This window comes from Anomaloglossus baeobatrachus, chromosome 1 (assembly GCF_048569485.1).
Source record: "Anomaloglossus baeobatrachus isolate aAnoBae1 chromosome 1, aAnoBae1.hap1, whole genome shotgun sequence".
In the NCBI taxonomy this organism is placed as follows: Eukaryota; Metazoa; Chordata; class Amphibia; order Anura; family Aromobatidae; genus Anomaloglossus; species Anomaloglossus baeobatrachus.
Genome location: NC_134353.1, coordinates 436,242,677 through 436,264,228, shown reverse-complemented (window position 1 = coordinate 436,264,228; position 21,552 = coordinate 436,242,677). Strand labels below are relative to the sequence as shown.

The 21,552-nt window shown below is 44.8% G+C and overlaps 1 protein-coding gene across 2 annotated transcripts in view; it reads left to right on the top strand.

Annotated features, from left to right (window-relative positions):
* The window catches only part of GAK (cyclin G associated kinase), a 414,917-nt gene that overhangs the window by 198,080 nt on the left and 195,285 nt on the right, over nucleotides 1-21,552 (top strand). For both annotated transcript variants that reach the window (XM_075352640.1, XM_075352641.1), the window contains exons 9-10: nucleotides 4,743-4,855; nucleotides 6,302-6,392. In XM_075352640.1, coding sequence (XP_075208755.1) covers nucleotides 4,743-4,855; nucleotides 6,302-6,392 — 204 coding nt within the window. The remainder of the gene's footprint in view (nucleotides 1-4,742; nucleotides 4,856-6,301; nucleotides 6,393-21,552) is intronic.

The following is a 21,552-nucleotide window of genomic DNA, read 5'->3' as shown; positions in this document are numbered from 1 at the left end:
TAAATGGGACATTAAGCAATTCCTTCAATTCAGCCACCTGTGTCCATTGACCTTCATTTAAGGTTACTTGAGGGTTCACTATATCTATAAGAAACGATTTTAGTTCAAGTAATCGCTCAGTCATTAAATAAGTGCTGCCTCACCGAGTGGCTTGATCAACAATTGCCCCTTTCCCAGCACGTCTCTTCAAGATGGAATCGATTTTAGGGGTTCTGGCGGCAATAACAAACTGCCTCACTTTTCCAATCAGATTTCCAGCATGTCCGCCCAGTTTCACACATCCGTCTTTTCGCCGGTTTGGCGGATGTGCGGATGTGGCGCACGCCAGTACAGTACGATACAGTACACTGGCAGCGCCACAACTTCCAGGTCACATGCTCTGGTCACATGACAGCATGTGACCGTCGTTTGTCGCGCTGCCATTGTACTGCATACACTGGACTGGAGTGCGCCGCATCCGCCAAACCGCCGAAAAGACAGATGTGTGAAACCGGGGTCCCTCTTGCAGGCTATCTTATTGCCAGCTGCAGCGTGTGCACAACACAGCATATGTGATGAATATGAAAGTGTTTTGAAGCAGCTTCAACAAGATCATCTAATCCTAAAGTATCATTTTGCTGTTCTTCTGTTGTAATATCTGTTTGTTCCTCAGTTACATGAACAGCACTGTGGCTTTCCATCTCACACATACTAAATCCTAAATTTTCTTCTAGCTGTTGTTCATTACTCTCATTCATCAGTTTAATTGTACTTATGTTTGAAGCATTGTTCGTTACAATGGCAAGAACCTGTTCTTTTTTGCGTTCCTAATTTTACAGAACTTTTTCCACTAAGGCCTGGAGAAACTGGCTGATGTGATGAGCTTTAATATCATTTACTGCCAGTGTCTTGGTAACAATTTTTTTCTTGTCACAAACATATCGAACATTGATGGCAAAATAATTCAGTGAAATGCAGTGACTCTGGGCATCTCAGCAAAGGCAATGGGTGAAACGATATGACATTCAGACATAGCGCTTTGTGAGGATCCTCACAAAGAATGAGCATGTCAGTTTGTGTGGTGTTTTTCTAATCTGCTTTTGCTATTGAAAGCATTATTTGAGCTCAAAAACCTTTAAGGTGATGCGGTTTTTTAAAAAGCTGATCTGCTTTTGCAGCTGAAAAACGTATCCTCAAAAAACGCAGCAAAAAAGTTGTGTGTGAATGCAGCCTTAGATCAGGAATAGAACAGCCATTAATAGGACATTTCATAGGTTTCCCAAATTCCTATGAAAAAAATTTCATCACACTCTGCATTGCACTACTGTCCGCAATTTATTATATATTTTATGAGTCGGAGTCGGTGCATTTTATACCGACTCCGACTCCACCAAAATGAGCTCCGACTCCACGACTCCGACTCCACAGCCCTCTCCGGGCGTATACATTTTACAATCTGTGACCTAAATGGGGGTTTTGTTTTGACTGAATAAAGGCATGTTTACACAAAGTAATAGACATTGGCAAAAATCCATTGTGAATTTGCTGCAGAACCTCAATTTTCTTTGACACTTATTAAAGTGGTCTTAGAAACTATGTAATGAAAATAAAAATATAAAAAAGTCCACCCATACGGACAGCAACATTTTCTTTCCCCACCAAAATCCATGCAAAAAAACTCGGACAGTCTGTCCCATTCTAAGTGAAATAGTGCAGTCCAGGAAGCCACATCCTTTTAAGAACACTTGCTACTGGAATTTAGTGCATTTGCTGATCCCAATCTGTGGACGTATAATCTGTATATTAAATCAGTATAATGACCATAAAATAAACTTACTTGGCCACTAAGATGACAAATGTGCTGCAAATTAAGGGTTCACTACCCTGTGCTGTCTCAAAAATGAGTCAGTAACCACATGGTCATTAAATATTTGCACTGATAGAATTACTATATTGCTGGAAATAAAGTGCTTTGAGCTTGGTATATCAATGTAATAGTGATATAATTACCCCATTGGACCAAACCACAGATTACAATATCAATTCATTATTCAGTAAAACTATTAAGCTAAAAAATAAACTGTCTCAAAAGTACATGCATAGTGGGAACTACAGAAGAATGCAAATATCTGTCATAATTCAGGAGAGTTGTATAGATTTCACAACAAGGTGGCAGGCTTGAAAGGGGAAATTACCCAGCATTAAAAAATGTTGTGTGATTTCTCAAAGCTGTTTGCCAAGTGTATCACACTTAGGCCGGGGCCACACGGGGCTCTAGTGCGATGCTTGCATGACACTTGGCTCCTGCTGGCAGCACAGCAGAGCCGAGTGTCATGCTAGTATCCATGCGACTGAGGTCCGACTGTACAAGCGGACCTCAGCTGCGGGGGGCGGAGGGGCGTGCCGGCACTGAGGAGGGGAGGGAGGGATTTCTCTCCCTCTCTCCTCCGTAGCCGGCTATTGCGATTCTCGCCCTGCACGCGCGGTATAGTGCTGTACCGCGAGTGTAGTGCGATTTTTTTTTTTTTTTTTTTTTTTTTTTTTTTTTTTTTTTTTTTCTCGCCCCATTTACTTGAATGGGTGCGAGAGAAAAAGAGTCTCTCATTACAATCGGAGCATGCTGCGATTGTTTTCTTGGTCCGATTGGGGCCGAGAAAATAATCGCTTATGTGCGCTGACACACAGGCTAGAATTGGTCCGAGTGGAATGTGATGTTTTATCGCACTCCACTCGCAACGATTTTCTCGCCGTGTGGCTTAGGCCTTAAAGGGAATCTGTGAGCAGGTTTTTGCTACCTCATCGGAGAGCAGCATGATGTAGGCAGAGAGACTACATTCAACCATGTATCACGTAGGTCACTGGCTGCAGCAGTTTTGACAGAATGAAAGATTTTAGATTTTGCATGTAGCAGAGCTCATACAGCTGCCCTCGCCCACACCAGGCTTTCAATGTATATTTCCATAGACAGAAGCTGCTAATCACAGAGGGGGCGGCGTTGGACTGCAACTCACACGCCGCTGAGACCCACTAATAATAAAGCTAAGAGGCTTAAACAAATATTGCAATTAAAAACTCTTATAGCCTGCTGTTTTCACATTACATAGCAAAACCCTGCTGACAGTCCCTTATAACTACGGTTCATTACATATATATTATTATCGTCACACGTACTGACACCACTGTATGGATTGTAGCAACCTGTGCCCACTAACGCATGTTTCGCCGCCAGCTTCTCGGAGGGGGTGTCCCTGTTATTGGAGGTCTCGCTTTTTATAATCCATAATCCCGTGAGCACATGTGCAGTGTGCCCCCCCCGACCACGATAGCCAGAAGTTCCTGGTTGGCACCCAGTGAGATGGAGATCACTCCCCCCGTGACTCAGCAGAGGTGAGCGCATTGCCATGGCACTGCTGGGATGCGTTTATGCAAACTCCAGCTGTCTGAAATCACTGGCACGTGCACTGTGCTGTGTGGAGAATTACAATCCCACCATTTCAGGTATGCAATTAATCAGGGGACTATACTCTACTATTGGATTGGTATCTCTTTCAGATTAAATATGAGAATGAAATGGTTTATGGACTATCAAATTATTTGATTGCCACATTTCATCTGAAAGTAATACCAATCCAATATTAGAGTGAAGCCACCCATTTAATTGCACTCCATACCTGAAGTGCAATGATTGTAATCCTCCCCACAGTACGCACGCCAGTGATTTCAAATGGCCGAAGTCCGTAAATTACACATCCCAGCAGTTGCATGGCAATTCTCTCTCCTCTGAGTCACTGTAGCGGGTTCTTTCTTCATGTCACTTGTGCTCACGGGATCATGGATTATAAAAAGAAAAAGCCAGACCTCCAATAACCGGGATATTTCCCTGAAGAAGGTAGTGGCAAAACGCGCATTAGGGGACACAGGTTGTTACAATCCATACAGTGTGGTCAGTATGTGTGACCATTACAATTTAGATATAATCAATTGTAGTTAAAGAGATTCTGTCAGCAGGGTTTTGCTATGTAATCTGGACAGCAGGCTATACTGATTATTTGATATTGTAATCTGTTGTTTGGCCCAATGGGGTAATTATATAACTATTATATTGAAATACCAGGATCGGAGCACTTTATTTCCAGCAATATAGTAATTCTATCAAGGCAAATATTTAATGACCATGTGGTTACTGGCTCTCCTTTTTGAGACCAAGCACGATAATTGACCCTTAATTTGTGACACATTTGTCATCTTAGTGGCCAATGATCCTGTTATTTGGCCAAGTAGGATTATTATATGGTCATTATATTGACCTAATAAACAGAGCACAATGCACTGTACATTCTCTGTGTGTGTGTGTATACACACAGTTTTGTTTTCTCTTCAACAGTGTCACCTTAATGATACTATGTGTGGTAAATTGCCATTTTCTGATTGACTTATTAGTGTTATGTCCACAATGCTTTTGTGACATAATAAATCTGTATTTGTACTAACAATCAAGACTTATATGTAACCTGTATATGTCCGTACGTTGTCTTCAACCAGAGATTTAAATATTTAAAGTGTTGTGTATGTGATTTTTCAACAAGGACATCTGTTATTTAGACTTTCCATGAGAGTCCTTTTCTCTGGATTTAGCACGGGCATGTTTACTTTATTGTGGATTCAAGTGAAAGCTAGCCTTAGTTAGGTGAGCTTACTAGCTATAGATTACGAATAAATGTTACATTTGCAAGCAATTATTATTTTTTTTTATTATTCTAAAGAATCCATGTTAAAGGTGAATCCTGATGAAAGATTGTCTATCACAGAATTGGTCAGTCATCTACAGGACATTGCAGCAGCAAGAAATGTAAATCCTAAATCTCCAATCACTGAGGTATCTTAAGAACATTTAAAGTTAGATTTAAACTCTGTAACATATAGGTAAATTCTGCTTTGTATGTTACCGCTGTACTTTTTAATAGCCATCAGAATTTACTGTGATCAAACCATATCCTACCGTGTTTTTCCAAAAATAAGACACTGTCTTATATTTTTTTTGCCCCCCAAAAAAGCACTAGGGCTTATTTTTGGAGGAGGTCTTATTCTTGGAGAAACACGGTTGGGGGTAAGTTTACCCCCCAAAAAAGCAGACCCCCCCCACTTCCCAGGAGACTCATACTCACCAGACCAGGACGTCTGCGTGGTTCCCAGGTCCTCCTGTGATCTCCGGTCGGTGCTGCACGCCGTCCTACCCTGCTGCTAGCTGACACGCTGACAGCAGATCTCTCTTACACACACACACACACACACACACACACACACACACACGATCACAGATATACACAGCAGATCACACACAGCAGACCGCAGGCACACACAGCCGATCACAGATACACACATCCGATCGCAGGCACACACATCCGATCACAGGCACACACAGCCGATCACAGATACATCCGATCACAGACACACACAGCCGATCACAGATACACACATCCGAACGCATCAACGCAGACACACACAGCCGATCGCAGAAAAACACAGCCGATCGCAGCCACACACACAGCCGATTGCAGACACACACAGCAGATCACACACACACACACATCACGTCACATCCAGCACTTACGGCAGCAGGGAATGAGAGCTAGTCACGTGTCCGGCCGCAGGTCCTGTTCGTCGTGCTGCACCGCACTGCCACTCAGGATTCTCCAGGCGAGAAGAGATCGGTGTCACTGGATGAGGTGATTGTGTATGCGATCCGATGTGTGTGCGATCCGATGTTTGTGTGTGTGTGATTTGATGTTTGCATGTGATCCAATGTTTGTGTGTGCGATCTGATGAACTTAAATGAAATGAACTTAAAAATTAACTTTGTTCATAGGAAAACCCTTTTACCTACCTTAAATGCCTGCAATTCCCTGATTCTGCTGCTGCTTTCCATTTTGTCATGCGTCACTCCAATGCAGAGATATTCATATTTCTTGAAAATATGAATATCATATAAATATAAATATGGTATCATGCCCACAGGGGCGTGATACTACGGAGTACATGCAAACGCCCACGGGGCGATGAGACGCCCATGGGGCTAGAGCCCCTGCTCATTTACATAGGGAATATGTAAGTAATAGAACGTTTTTTAATATTTTCATATTACACACTATTGCAACACAGGGATGGGTAGGAAGGAGGTATTAGGCCACACATCACACTACGTCTAGTTCAGAATGCATATGGGACCTGATGGGTTCCCTTTAAACTTATTTGGAAATGTTTTGTTTAATACATAGACTTTCCATCTTAACTGTAACTTATATTTCTTTTTTTGTGCTAATAGCTTCTTCAGCAAAATGGTGGATATTGCAATTCTATTAACCAGAAATCCTTCAATGCAATACAACAAGCCTCCAAGCCCCAAGGATCCTCAGGTTGGTATAAAGTATATTCTTTATAATAAGCTTCTGCTTTGCTTTTCTTTGTTTTATGGACCAAAACAAAGAAATTCAATGCATTTCATTATGGTTTATTTAAACGGGTTGTCCCACAAAGTAAGTACATTTTCATTAATAGATTGGATGTTTGAACGACCCTCTACTGAAATATGCTTGTAAATGTGCCCCTGCAGTGTGCGCTCTTATTTGCTGTGTCCGACCATGCAGAGCTGCTCTAGTTCACATCCAAGGTCGGAAATTATTATTTTTTCATTCCAATAAGCTATAACTTTTTTGAAGGGCACCATTGAATTTGTCATACAACGTAATGCAAACAAGTTTTTTTTAATTTTTTTTATATATATTCTCCTAAACAAACATTGAGTTAGTTTTTATTGGTATCATTTTTTATCGAAGGCTAGGTGACCCAAAACAGAGTATGCCAGCTTGAATCAGTGATAAATGTGAGGGCACACCTTCCCACATGGTTAAAGGAGTGGGTCGACACCTAAAATGTATTTTCTCACAATTTATCATTACCCCCTAAGGACTTTCATAATTTGCTTTATAATACAATTCTCTATACTTCTCCTTACCTATCTAATCCGTAAATATGTTTTGTTTTGTTTTTTTACTGCACTTCCTCTGTTTCGTTTGAAAGAAGTCTCAAAAGTGATATCACAGGAGGTCGGAGCTGCAGTCATTCCCCAGTGTCCATCACCCTCCTAGAGCAGGACTTCACCAGGGTGTGCTGCAGTTCCTTACTAATATTTTGCATTGCCGCTTCCTGAAGAGGTCCTGGGTGTTTTGTTTTGTGTTTTTTTTTTTTTTTTCCTTCTATCCCAATAAATTAAAGTTTACACCAAACTCTTAACACACACATGCACACACAAAAAAAGGTCCCGCTTGTCCCAAAGACTGAATTCAGCCGAGGAAGCATATGCTGTCCTTGCCTTCTTAGGCTAATAGTGAGGAAGAGGATCCCACCTTACTTTATTCCTCCCAATCCTCCTTTTCCTCCAGTGATACCAAACCCGAATACAGATGCCCCAGGATAGAAAATAAGCCAGCGCCAAGCATTAGTGACCCGCCCATTGTTAGTGACCCTCTATGGACCTCATGCCCAAGGATTATGAGCCACAGATTCCTGATTTTTGGGACCAATCAGGAATACAGATTGATTTTTTTCAAAATCTTTTTTCGTTGAGTATTTTGTAAATCTTATGGTGGTCCAGACAAATTTGTATGGCCATCAAATTCTTGCCTAAAACTGCACTTCATTTGCTAACTGGACTCCAGTAGATGTAGTGGAAATGAAGTTTTGGGGCCTTGTTCTTCACATAGGGTCAGTGAAGAACCAGAAATTTGCCAATATTGGAATTTTGATGTTGTATATAATACTCCAGTATTCTGCATGGCTATGTCCCAGACACACCTTGAGGTCATTCACAAATTTTTGCATTACAGCGATAATGTACAGTGTGCACCCTGGGATGACCCCAACTTTGACTGGCTTTCTAAAGTTAGGCCTGTCAATGATCACATCAGCAACAAGTTTGCTGAAGTGTACATTTCCCAAAGGAACATCTGTGTGGATGAGTTCCTAATAAACGTCAAGGACAGGCTCAAATTCCAGCAATACTTGCCCATAAAGAGGGCCAGGTATAGAATGTGTAAGAGTACCTCAGGGTGCACTAAACCCACAGGTTAAGAGTTTATGAAGGGAAGGACACCCAGTTTCTACCACCTGAATGTCCTCCTTTCCTGGGAGTGAGTGGGGAAATTGTGTGGGATTTTATGCACCCACTGCTGGATCAGGATTCTAATCTGTATGTAGATAACTTTTATACCAGCATTAGAGCTGAGCAAGCAAGTACCTAACTATTTTTGTATACTTTATTAAATTTTAAGGGGTTTACAATAACAGGGGAGGGGGTAATTGAAGTATTTAAGATGCATTCTTAAAAATATTGTTGAAAGAACAAAGAAAGGGAAGAGGAAGGGAAGAAAGGGTAGGCTAAAAGTGGATGGGAAGGGGTATTGGAGGGGAAGTGGGAATGGAAGGAGTTGGGGAATATAAAGGGGGAGGAGAAAGGGAAGGAGGAAGACGTTGAGGCAATTTGTTAAGTTTCAAAGTCAAGCAAGATTATAAACTCATATTCATTTAGCACAGTATATAAACACATTCGGAAATAACATATTACATTTATATTATTTAGATAATGTCAAGGAACTAATTCAAAACAAGGTTTGGCATGTATTTCTGGGACCAAAGAGACCATCTTATTTTATATCTTTGATAGTTTTTTTCTTTTAACGCAATATTATACTCATATAAATTATGAGCTGAAACCCTGTAACTTCTGAAATAGATGGGATTCTTTCTTCTCTCCAGTTGGCTGCTAATAAATTCTTAATAACTAAGAAAATGTGACAGACAATGTATCTATACTTTTTCTCATATTCTTCTAACCCTATGGAAAGAATAACCAATTCTGGAGTAAGATTTATATCTTTTGTAGTCTATTGCTTTAAGAGGTCTCTGACTTTCTTCCATAAGGGTTTAAGTAAAGGACATCCCCAGAAAATGTGGATAAAGGATCCATTTTTCCCGCAACCTCTCCAACATAGTGGTGAGTTTTCAGCAGAAAACTTGCACAACTTTAGAGGGGTATAGTACCATCTGGAATACACTTTATAATATGTCTCCTGAAGAGAAGCACAGGTTGCAGTTGCATAAGTTGTTTCCAGAGCTTGTTTCCATGTACTTATAGGGAATTCCTTGTGCAAATCTTTCTCCCAATTATTTAGGTTTAGCTTTTTCTCAAATTCATAATCTTCATTTAGCAAGGAATATATATTACTGGTTTTCCAAATAATTTGGTTTAATGGATTATTCAATAAATTTATTAGGGGTTTAGGAAGCTGAAATCTAAATTTTTTGTTTGTAAGAAAATTTTCTATACGGTACCAAATTTTTTTCTCTTTATTTGGGATGTTGAATTTAGTTTGTATGTTTTTGAAAGGCAAGATTTTGTTATTTTCTATTAGGTCGAGAAAATTGTTTATGTTGTATTGTTTCCATTTTATTATGTTCATTTTGGGAGTCAGAATTTGTAATGTTTCAATTGGGCAACATTTAATATCCTCCAAAGGTACATTATCTTTCATCAATGTTTTTAATAGGGATTTCCATGCCCATAGTTCTGCTTTACTTGTTTGAAATTTAGTTAATGTTTTTTGTGTGTTTAAAAGTTGGGCCAAAATGATATCTGATTTGGGAATGTTTCGATTATAATGTTTTTCTATATGTACCCAACTATTTTTAAATTCGGTAATTAGACTATTTTGGGTCTGTTTATTGAGACTAGTTAAATAATAAGCGTAAATATTCGGTAAACCTAGGCCTCCATTCCTCTTATGTTTACATAAAATGTTTTGGGAAATTCTAGGTTTCTTATTTTGCCAGATGAATAGTGATAACTGAGATTGTAGTTTCTGGATCCAGTGCTTAGGAACTGTTGTTGTTAAACATCGGAATAGGTATAGAATTTTCGGCAAAATAATAGATTTATATGATATGACCTTTCCCATCCATGAAACTTCAGTCATCTTTAAATTTTTCAATTCATTTTGGATGTTGTTTAATAATGGGGTAATGCTCATAGATACAATTTTTTTGGTTGGGTTTGTAATGTATATCCCTAAATATTTCAATTTTTCAGTTTCCCACTTGAAGGCAAATTCCTTCTGAATACAATCTTTTAAATCAGGGTCTATGTTATAACCCAAAATTTGGGACTTAGAATAATTGATTTTATAATATGATACGGCTGAGAAATCATCCAGAATATTAATTGTATTTCTAAGTGACTCTAGTGGGTCGGTTATACTAAGAATTACATCGTCAGCATATAGTGTGATTTTATACTGTTTGTGATTTGTGGAAATACCTTTTATATTTTCTCTTACTCTAATTTTTTCAGCTAGGGGTTCCATGATTCAGGCAAATAATAAAGGAGAGTGTGGGCAGCCCTGTCTGGTTCCATTGCTTATAGAAAAATTACTAGAGAGGAAGTTATTGACGTAGATTTTTGCAGTGCGTTGGGAATAAATTTCTAATATTAATTTTAATATCTGACCATTAAATCCAAATTTTTTCAAGGTTGCTATCATTTAACCCCAATGGATCCTATCGAAAGCCTTCTCTGCATCCAATGAAAGGAGCAGAGAAGACTCCTGATTTTTCTCAACCAGATCCACAAGGTTCAAAATTTTACGCGTCGCATCAGATGACTGCCTGTCTTTAATAAACCCCACCTGATCCAAGTGGATCAAATTAGGGAGAATTTTCTGAAGCCGGTTTGCAATAAGCTTAGAGATTAACTTCATATCTGTGTCAATCAAGGATATCGGCCTATAATTTGACATGTCTAGAGGATCACCTTTATTTTTTGGGATAATAGTAATATTAGCTGTAAGCATCTCTTTTGGGATATGTCCTTCTGTAGATAAGTAGTTAATTAATCTGGTCAGATATGGGGATAATATATCTCCAAATGTTTTATAATCATTATTTAGCCCGTCGGGACCTGGTGATTTCTCTAATTTAAGCTGTTTGATGACTAATAAAACGTCTTCTTTTGTGTATAGCTTATTTAAAGATTTTAAATCATTATTTGAAATTTTGGGAAGGTCAATTTTATCTAGAAAATCGTTTATTGATTTTTCAGTGGGTTGTATTAGGTTATCGTTATCTTTCAAGTTATATAAATCGTGGTAGTATCTGGCGAAGGAATTTGCAATATCTTTAGGATGTTTACAAAGGATACTGTCTTTATTTTTAATTGCTGGTATTCTACTTTTAACTCTTTGTTGCCTAATTCTTTTCATCATTAATTTTGTGGATCTATTATTAGAATGGTAAAAATTTTGTTTTGTTTATTAACGTCACTTTGTTGTACTCTTGGGTTAGTAAAGAATTTAGTTCTATTCTCAGATTCAGAATGTGGGAGTGATTTGCATCTGATGGGTTTATTATTTGTATGTGTTCAGCTTCCCTAATTTTGTCTGAAATTTCTTTGAATTTCTTCAATTTTTGCTTTTTATCTTTACTGTTAATTTGTATCATTATCCCTCTTATGACCGCTTTATGTGCGTTCCAAAGAGAGCTAATTGAGATGTCGTTTGTGTAATTTTCCTTGAAATAATTTTTAAGGGCTTCTTCAATTACTGCAGTATGTTTTGGGTTTCTAAGCAAATACGAATTGCACCTCCATATTCTATCACTATTATCTAATTTTCCAGAACCTATCTGAAAATTTACAGGGGAATGGTCAGACCAGGTTCTTTGACCTATGCTTACAGATTTAAATTTATTTATTGTAAATAATGTAGTTAGAGCCAAGTCTATTCTTGAAAAAGTCTTATGGGAGTCAGAATAATACGTATACTCTCTTGAACTCGTATTTAAGCACCTGAACATATCAAACAATTCTTCGTCTTCAAGCAAATTATCTAATGTAGGTAAAAGATATCTTGTTTTAGATGTTGAATCTAGCATGCCATTTGGTACCATATTAAAATCACCAAAAAGAATCAAATCCCCCTTCTGAACTTCTGACAATAGTCATCAACTTATTAAGGAAGTGTATCTGGCCTCTATTTGGTGCGTATACATTAACAAATGTATATATTGTGTTGTTGATTTTGCACACTATTATACAATACCTACCTGCATTATCAGATACCTTAGTAATAAGTTCAAAGGTTACAGAATCTCTAATTAGAATAGCCACTCCAGCCTTTTTTTTTTTCATTTGAGGAAGTATATTTGTGGGGAAAACGTCTATGGTTGAATGAAGGCGGTTTGGACTTTTTAAATTTTGTCTCTTGGAGACCTACAACATCCGCCTTTGATTCATTCAGGAATTTCCATACCGCAAATCTCTTCCTTGGACTGTTTAGTCCCCTGACATTATATGTCAAGAGATTAAGTGTCATTAGCAATAGTATTGAAAAAGGTGGTTATTCCGAATGTTGTGTGGGGTAACCAAAGATTAGATTCATATAAACATATAACTTGACTATTATTTTGTTCCTGTATGGAAAGAAAAAGGTTAAACACAAGTAATGCAAAGAAGAAAAACATAACTGTATAACATAAGTCCCAAAGTCTTCCTGGAGGATCTTGATATGGAAATGAAATGAAACCCATTTCAAGAATCACTCCTGATGGGGGTAAAGTTCAACGGCCAATGTCTTACCGCAACCTCTTTTATGAGTGGATATCCAAATCCAGTGATAATGAAGTGTTCTTCAAATCCAGGTGGTGGACCATAAATATTGTCCAACTAAATTGATGAGCCTAGAGAAGAAATAATAAATCAAGTTGTAACGAGTCCAAGATCCTTTAGCATCTTCTCGCCTTCTTTCGCAGAGATGATAGACAAAGTCTTTCCTTGATGATGGATTAGGATCTTTGTAGGAAATCCCCATCTATATGATATGTTGTTCTGTCTAAGTAGTTGAGTGATACTATTGAGACTTTTCCTCTGTAGAATGGTTTCTTTAGATAAACCCGAAAAAATCTTAAAATTCTTGTAGGGTGAAGGAAGACTCTTGTGAAGTCTTAGGTATTCAAATAGTTTTTCTTTCGTTTTATAGAAATGTATCCTGAGAATGGTATCCCTCGGAGTGTCTTGTGATATAAATTTTGGTCTAGGTAGCCTATGAGCCCTATCTACAGTCAAATCCAATTCTGACATGTTAGGCAAGGTTGTTTTCAGTAGTTTCTGGATATATTGCAAAAGTTCGTTATTTTTGACATTTTCAGGAATGCCTCTAACCTTAAAATTATTCCTGCGATTCCTGTCTTCTTGGTCAGTTAGTTTTTGTTTCAAAATTCTGATTTCTTCTTTCATTTTCAATTGCTCTATAGCGACCACTTTGGTATCTTTTTTCAATGAATCGACTTCAGTTTCTGTTTTTTTAATTCTTGTGGACATAGAATTGAAAGTTGATCTCATTTCGTTGAACCGTTGACCTAAGTCCGACTGAATTGACATTCTGAAATTAGAAAGTGAGTCCGAAATGAATTTTTGGAGTGAGAGTATATCTTGTGATAAAATAACATTTTCTTTTACAGCTCCTAAGTCCATCAGTGAGGTATCAGGTAAGTTATTTTTGACATCCAAGCGTGCTCTTTGTTTATCTGGACTGTTGAGTGAAGAAGAAAGTTCATTTCCAGAATCTGAATCTGAATCCATGGCCCAAGCATCCCAGTCAGCATCTCTGTTTTTTGACGCATCCTTTTCTTTTTGTCTTGAGCCTCTTTTCTTCCCTTGTTGGTGTTTGTCTTTAATTATTTTGGGAATTGATCCAGAGCTTAGATTCCCAGGTGAAATATTTGTTGTGTTAGTTGGTGCCTCTTTGGTGTTTGTTGATGTAGTCGAAGTATTTTCCTCTGTGAGGTAAATCCGGAGATATGACGATAAATCATGATATTCAAGTTATGTCAGGAAGCCCTCTCCTGGTGTCACCCCCCCTTTTCCTTCACACAACTCCTTCAATCAGAAAATTTACCACAGGGATAAACGGTTTGTTTAGCAGATAGGTGTCAATGGAACTGGTCTGTGTTCCACTTACACCTCCAACAGCCATCTCCTCTGATATGGAGATTAGTGTTCTCTCAGGCCTCTAAAACAAAGAGAGAGAGGAAGAGCCCCTGGGAGCTGTGTCCACTCATCAAAGAAAGTGGACAGTGACCTGGCAAAACCAAAAGGAAGCTAATCACCACAGGAGAGCATACTGCTGGCTCCGTAATATCATACCCAGTTATATTACCGTGCGTCTCAGCCATACACCCCCTACATCGTCAGAATCGGGACTTCGAGCCGAATCTGTGCATATCCTCGGAGTGTATATGGCACCCTGGGGTGGCGAGATATAGAGCACTGCTAGTAGGAGTCCGGTAAATGAGTCGTGCTTGGACTCAAAATGCAGAGGGGACCCGGGCGGATCTGATGGCACCAGAACCATCCCGATCGGACCTCCCAGTTCGGAGTTGCAGGTAATAGCCCCTTCTGGGATATTACTCTGACTCCATGCAGGGGGAGTGGCAGTGCTTCCCTGTGAGGTCACTAAGGTAGGAGGGGACCTGGATTTGCCCAGGTTGATAACCCTACTTCGGCCATTTTCCAGGGTTCTTTCGCCGGGGGTCACGTGTAGGAAACATCTGTGGGAAAGATCCTAGAAACCTGGTCCACGGCGCCCCCCTGTGGCCAGACGCACAAGGTAACTGCTGGAACTGTGTATGCCTGTTTGTAAACCATGCTTTATCTGTAACTGTACTCTGACATATGTATATTCTGTAGATTCCCTATTGTATATATTGTAGTTTCTAGTGTGCTTTAGGCTGATTAAATTATATAATTAATCTTGGGCTGTTCTGTTATCTCGATCTTGAATCCCACGTCCGTGTGTTCGGCTAATAGTTACCGTGAAGCGGTTGGTGGCAGCGAGTTGTGCCAAGGATTATTGTGGGGAGGCCAGTGAGAGGCGAGGAGGTTTTTATATATTCCGCCCGCGGAGGTCGGGGGAATATATACCCTACTCTCACCGGGGACCCTTCAATAATCGGCATAAGTAGTATAGCGGCCTCCTTGCTTATTGTCGGGCAATTCCATAATTGGCCTGACTATAAGAGGGGCGCTAGAGAGCGCGTCACGTGCTCTGCCTGTCGGTCGGGAGGTATAAAGGAGGGTTGACTCCTGCTTGTTACCCCCCGATCGTGACGTACTGGTAGCCAGCGCGGGGGATTTCTGAGTGACCCCCCCGGTGGTTCGTGACATATTGGTGGCATAGCGGTGGGATCGAGATAATAGTGTGTGTGAGTGTGAGACCCATACTCCCAGACACTAAAGACTGCCTGCAGCAGCTGTGGCTGCTGGGGTCTTCAGACCAGCTCGACACTAGAGTGTCAGAGTGCAGATACTGTAAGGTGTGTGGGTGCATCAGGTGGCAGTTCTGTGTCAGTGACCAAAGTCTGCAAGAATGGCTGATGGCACCAGGAGCAAAGCCAAAGGAATGGCCGATGCTCAGGCCAGAGACGATGAGGAGGTTGTCCACGAGCCCTCCAAAAGCCCGACGCCAGAGAACAGCTCTGCAGAGGACATCGCACAACCTGGCACTGCTGGACAAAATGAGGAGGCGCTCGCCCAAGGGTCCTCAACGAGCCAGATGCCAGTCCTCCGCTCTGGAATGGACAGTGAATCACCTGGCTCTGCAGCGTGCCGCCGATCACCACTTGCCAATCCCTCCGGCCTGAGAGGTGCAGAGGCCCTCCTTCAAGCTGCCTTGGCCAGGCTTATGGCTGGAGACCGGGATACCTACGAGATTCTCATGGCCGAGCGTGAGCGACAGGCAGCGCGTGATGCTGAGGCTGCGGAGCGGCAAGCAGCGCGTGAGGCTGCGGAGCGGCAAGCAGCGCGTGACGCTGAGGCTGCGGAGCGGCAAGCAGCACGTGAAGAGCGACAGCAACAGGCAGAGCGTGACCACCAGCTGCAGCTAGCTCAGCTCCGGCCCTCATCAGCCACACGTGACCTTCAAGACACCAAACTTCCAAAGGTCCGTGTTGAGGACTTCCCAGTGCTGGAGAAGGATGGAGACTTGGACTCTTTCCTGACTGCTTTTGAACGGACTTGCTTGCAGCACCATCTGGACAAGGACCAGTGGGCCAAATACCTGACCCCCCGTTTAAGGGGTAAGGCCCTGGATATCCTTGGGGACTTGCCTGCTGAGGCAGATCAGGGCTACGACACCATCAAGCGGGCCCTGATCCAACAGTACAACCTCACTCCGGAGTCCTACCGCAAGAAGTTCCGGACCCTGCAAAAGGGACCAAAGGACTCCTGGGCTGACCACCGGCGGGCACTTGCCCGAGCTGCCGACCACTGGACCCAAGGCCTGCAGCTTTCCACCGGACCGGAGATCCTGGACTTGTTCATCACGGAGCAACTCTTGTGGAACTGCCCTGAGGATCTCCGCCAGTTCATCCGAGACCAGAAGCCAAAGGGGTCCACGGCTACAGCTGCCCTGGCCGATGACTACACCAACAATCGGGCTCCTGAGGCCAGGAGAGCAGCCACCAGCAGCACCTGGAGAGGGGGTAAGATGAACTCTGCGACTGCCCCACATGCCCCTAGACTGCAGGGGGTGTCCCCCTCAACTCCCCTCTCCAGGCCCGTGGCAGAACCAAGACGGTGCCACCAGTGCAACCTACCTGGACACTTCAAGGCCATGTGCCCTCAGCGTCCCAAGGCCCCGACTCCGTCCCCGTCCCAAGGGCCGCCCAAGGTGTATTGTGTGGGTGGGGGTGGTGGTAGGTCCCTGGACAGCTTCCAACCTGTCACCGTCGGCCGGTCTGTGACCATAGGACTGCGAGACAGCGCCTCGGAGGTGACTCTGATGCGGCCTGAGATGGTGTCCCCCCAAGACTTGATCCCTGGAAAAACCCTCGCTGTCTCCGGGATTGGAGGCATTGACCCGGCGCTGCCTGTTGCTGGCATTTATGTGGACTGGGGCGCAGGGCGAGGGGTGAGAGAGGTGGGGGTAACTGATCGGATCCCTGCAAACGTGCTACTTGGGACAGATTTGGGGCAGATCACCTCCCAGTTTGGGCCCCCCCCAAGGGCTGAACCTTCAGCCAGTACTGACATGCCTCCTGACAATGTTAATGTGTTCTCTATGAATGATGTAAGGGAGGAGGGAGTGAACTCTGATTTTTCTGCTTGCACAGACACCATAGACACACACACAGCTGCAGCTGTGACAGGGGAGGGGGTCAGAGAAAGGTGTGACCATGCCTCTACAAGTGATCAGCCAGTGAGCTGGGATCTGCTGCCCTCTGCAGGGATAAGCAGAGAGCAGGGTGCTGCAGGGGGAGGACCAGTGTGTGGGGTGGGGGCTACCACAGCCAATGTGGGGTCCCCAGAGATTTCACAGCGGGGTTCTGTTGCTGCAGGGGGGGAACAGGCAGGTGAGATTGGGGCCAGTCCAGGAGCGGAAGTGCTCCCAGGTAAGATCTCGGTACATGGTTCCCCCACAACCGGGGTGTCAGGAAGCCAGGTAGGTCTGCCTGAACCGGCGACTTGGTCAGGAACGGAGGAGGAGCAGGCACGACCCACGGTCGCAGCGGCTGTGGCCGCTGTCACCCGCAGTGGGAGTGCTGGAAGCCAAGGGGCCTCCCAGAGGTCCGATAGCTCTTCCCCTTCTGACCAAGTGGCAGCCGAGTCAGGTGGAGGCCAGGACACAGGTCCCGGGGTACTGACCGAAGATGTGACAGTCTCGTCGATTCTGGCCACATCTAGTCAGGGGTTTCAGGCAGCGTTAGAAGCTGACGACACCTTGGACTCGGACCCGGAGCGAGTGGTCTGGGACCAAGGACGGCTGTACCGGGTCACGGTCCAGCAGGGTTCACCGGAGGCGTGGCCCAGGGACCGACAGTTAGTGGTACCCTATCCGTTCCGGACGGAGTTGTTGCGGATCGCACATGAGATTCCGATGGCCGGACACCTAGGGATCGCTAAGACCAAGGCCAGGTTAAACCAGCATTTCTACTGGCCAAAAATGGGGGCCGATGTGGCTGCCTACTGCCGTTCGTGTGAAACCTGTCAGAGAGTGGGGAAGGCGGGGCCACACCCCAAAGCCCCACTGGTATCTCTGCCAATCATCGATGAGCCTTTCAGGAGGGTGGCTGTGGATCTGGTCGGCCCGCTGGCCATCCCCAGCAGCTCCGGGAAACGCTTCATACTAACGGTAGTGGACTATGCCACCCGGTACCCAGAAGCAGTGGCCTTGTCGTCCATTCGGGCTGACAAGGTGGCCACCGCATTGCTGGAGATTTTCTCCCGAGTGGGTTTTCCCCAGGAAATGCTCACTGACCGGGGGACCCAATTCATGTCCCAGCTGATGGAGGCCCTCTGTAAGCAAGTCCAGGTGCGACATCTGGTGGCCAGCCCGTACCATCCACAGACTAATGGCCTGTGCGAGCGGTTTAATGGCACCTTAAAGCAGATGCTTAAGATGTTGGTCGACTCCCATGGGCGTGACTGGGAGCGGTATCTCCCACACCTGTTATTTGCTTACCGGGAGGTTCCACAGGCCTCAACAGGATTCTCACCGTTTGAGCTCCTGTACGGGCGACGTGTGCGGGGCCCCCTGGCTCTGGTGAAAGAGGCTTGGGAAGGGGATTTGGCCACCCCTGGAGTGTCGGTTATCGAGTATGTCATGCGCTTCCGGGACAAAATGCAGGCCTTGACGCAACTGGTACACGACAATATGGCTCAAGCCCAGGCCGATCAGAAGCGTTGGTACGACCAGAACGCTTGTGAGAGGACCTACCAAGTGGGTCAAAAGGTGTGGGTACTGGTCCCCGTACCACAGGACAAGCTTCAGGCAGCCTGGGAAGGCCCATACCTCGTGTACCAGCAGCTCAACCCTGTGACGTACCTGGTCACCCTGGACCCTGCCCGTGGAAGGCGGAAGCCCTTCCATGTGAACATGATGAAGGCACATCAGGAGCGGGAGGCATGTGCGCTCCCCGTGTGCAACCTGCCCGAGGAGGGAGAAGCGGAAACCCTCTTGGATATGCTAGCCCAGGTTAGGGCAGGCGGATCCATTGAGGATGTGGAGGTTGGCCACCAGCTCTTGGAGGACCAACGGTCCCAGCTGTGGGCCACCCTACACCCCTTCCGGGGGTTGTTTACCAACCAGCCCGGAAGGACTGACTTGGCTGTCCATCACGTGGACACTGGGGATCATCCCCCGATCCGGCGTTCAGCATATCGGGTCTCCCTGGAGGTGCAGCAACACATGCGCCAGGAGATTGACGAGATGCTGAAGCTGGGGGTGATCCAGGCATCCAACAGCGCTTGGGCCTCGCCTGTAGTCCTCGTCCCTAAGAAGGACCGAACCACTCGGTTCTGCGTGGACTACAGGGGGCTCAATGCTGTCACGGTCGCCGATGCGTACCCAATGCCACGCATCGATGACCTGCTCGATCAGTTGGCCGGGGCTCAGTACCTGACCATCATGGATCTGAGCCGGGGATATTGGCAGATCCCCCTGACTCGCAAGGCCAGGGAACGCTCTGCCTTTATTACCCCATTGGGACTGTACGAGTCCACGGTGATGCCATTCGGGATGAGGAATGCCCCTGCCACCTTCCAGCGGATGGTCAACACCCTGCTCAAGGGACTTGAAGGGTACGCGGCCGCGTACCTGGATGACATTGCCGTCTTCAGTCCCACCTGGGAAGATCACCTAGAGCATCTAGCACAGGTGCTCAGGCGGATCCACCAGGCAGGTTTGACCATCAATCCGGGAAAGTGTCAGCTGGCCATGAGCGAGGTCCAGTACCTCGGTCACCGGGTAGGCGGGAGAACACTGAAGCCCGAGCCTGAGAAAGTGGAGGCCATCGCATCCTGGCCCACCCCCAGGACCAAGAAGCAGGTGATGTCCTTCTTGGGGACCGCTGGGTACTATAGGAGGTTTGTTCCATGCTATAGTAGCCTGGCAAAGCCCTTGACGGACCTCACCAAGAAGAAGCTGCCCTCTGCAGTCGATTGGACAGTGGACTGCGAGACAGCCTTCCGGGCCCTAAAGGACGCCCTGTCCAGCCCGCCCGTGCTACAGGCAGCCGACTTCACGCGGCCGTTTGTAGTACAGACCGACGCCAGTGACTTCGGCCTCGGTGCGGTGCTCAGCCAGGTGGACTCTGCGAGCCAAGAGCACCCAGTCTTGTACCTGAGCAGGAAGCTGTTACCAAGGGAAGTGGCCTATTCCACGATGGAAAAGGAGTGCCTGGCCATAGTGTGGGCCCTGCAGCGTCTGCAACCCTATCTATACGGGCGCCACTTCATCGTGGAGACGGACCACAATCCCCTCAGCTGGTTACACACAGTCTCCGGGACGAATGGCAGGTTGTTGCGATGGAGCCTGGCGCTCCAGCAATACAACTTCACCATTCGACACAAAAGGGGCCGTGACCACGGTAACGCAGACGGGCTGTCCCGACAAGGAGAGGTCGCGGACGGGCGCACGGGGGAACACCGGAGTGTGCTGCCCCCTAGCGCCCTCAAAAGGGGGGAGGTGTGAGGTAAATCCGGAGATATGACGATAAATCATGATATTCAAGTTATGTCAGGAAGCCCTCTCCTGGTGTCACCCCCCCTTTTCCTTCACACAACTCCTTCAATCAGAAAATTTACCACAGGGATAAACGGTTTGTTTAGCAGATAGGTGTCAAAGGAACTGGTCTGTGTTCCACTTACACCTCCAACAGCCATCTCCTCTGATATGGAGATTAGTGTTCTCTCAGGCCTCTAAAACAAAGAGAGAGAGGAAGAGCCCCTGGGAGCTGTGTCCACTCATCAAAGAAAGTGGACAGTGACCTGGCAAAACCAAAAGGAAGCTAATCACCACAGGAGAGCATACTGCTGGCTCCGTAATATCATACCCAGTTATGATATTACCGTGCGTCTCAGCCATACACCCCCTACATCGTCAGAATCGGGACTTCGAGCCGAATCTGTGCATATCCTCGGAGTGTATATGGCACCCTGGGGCGGCGAGATATAGAGCACTGCTAGTAGGAGTCCGGTAAATGAGTCGTGCTTGGACTCAAAATGCAGAGGGGACCCGGGCGGATCTGATGGCACCAGAACCATCCCGATCGGACCTCCCAGTCCGGAGTTGCAGGTAATAGCCCCTTCTGGGATATTACTCTGACTCCATGCAGGGGGAGTGGCAGTGCTTCCCTGTGAGGTCACTAAGGTAGGAGGGGACCTGGATTTGCCCAGGTTGATAACCCTACTTCGGCCATTTTCCAGGGTTCTTTCAACGGGGGTCACGTGTAGGAAACATCTGTGGGAAAGATCCTAGAAACCTGGTCCACGGCGCCCCCCTGTGGCCAGACGCACAAGGTAACTGCTGGAACTGTGTATGCCTGTTTGTAAACCATGCTTTATCTGTAACTGTACTCTGACATATGTATATTCTGTAGATTCCCTATTGTATATATTGTAGTTTCTAGTGTGCTTTAGGCTGATTAAATTATATAATTAATCTTGGGCTGTTCTGTTATCTCGATCTTGAA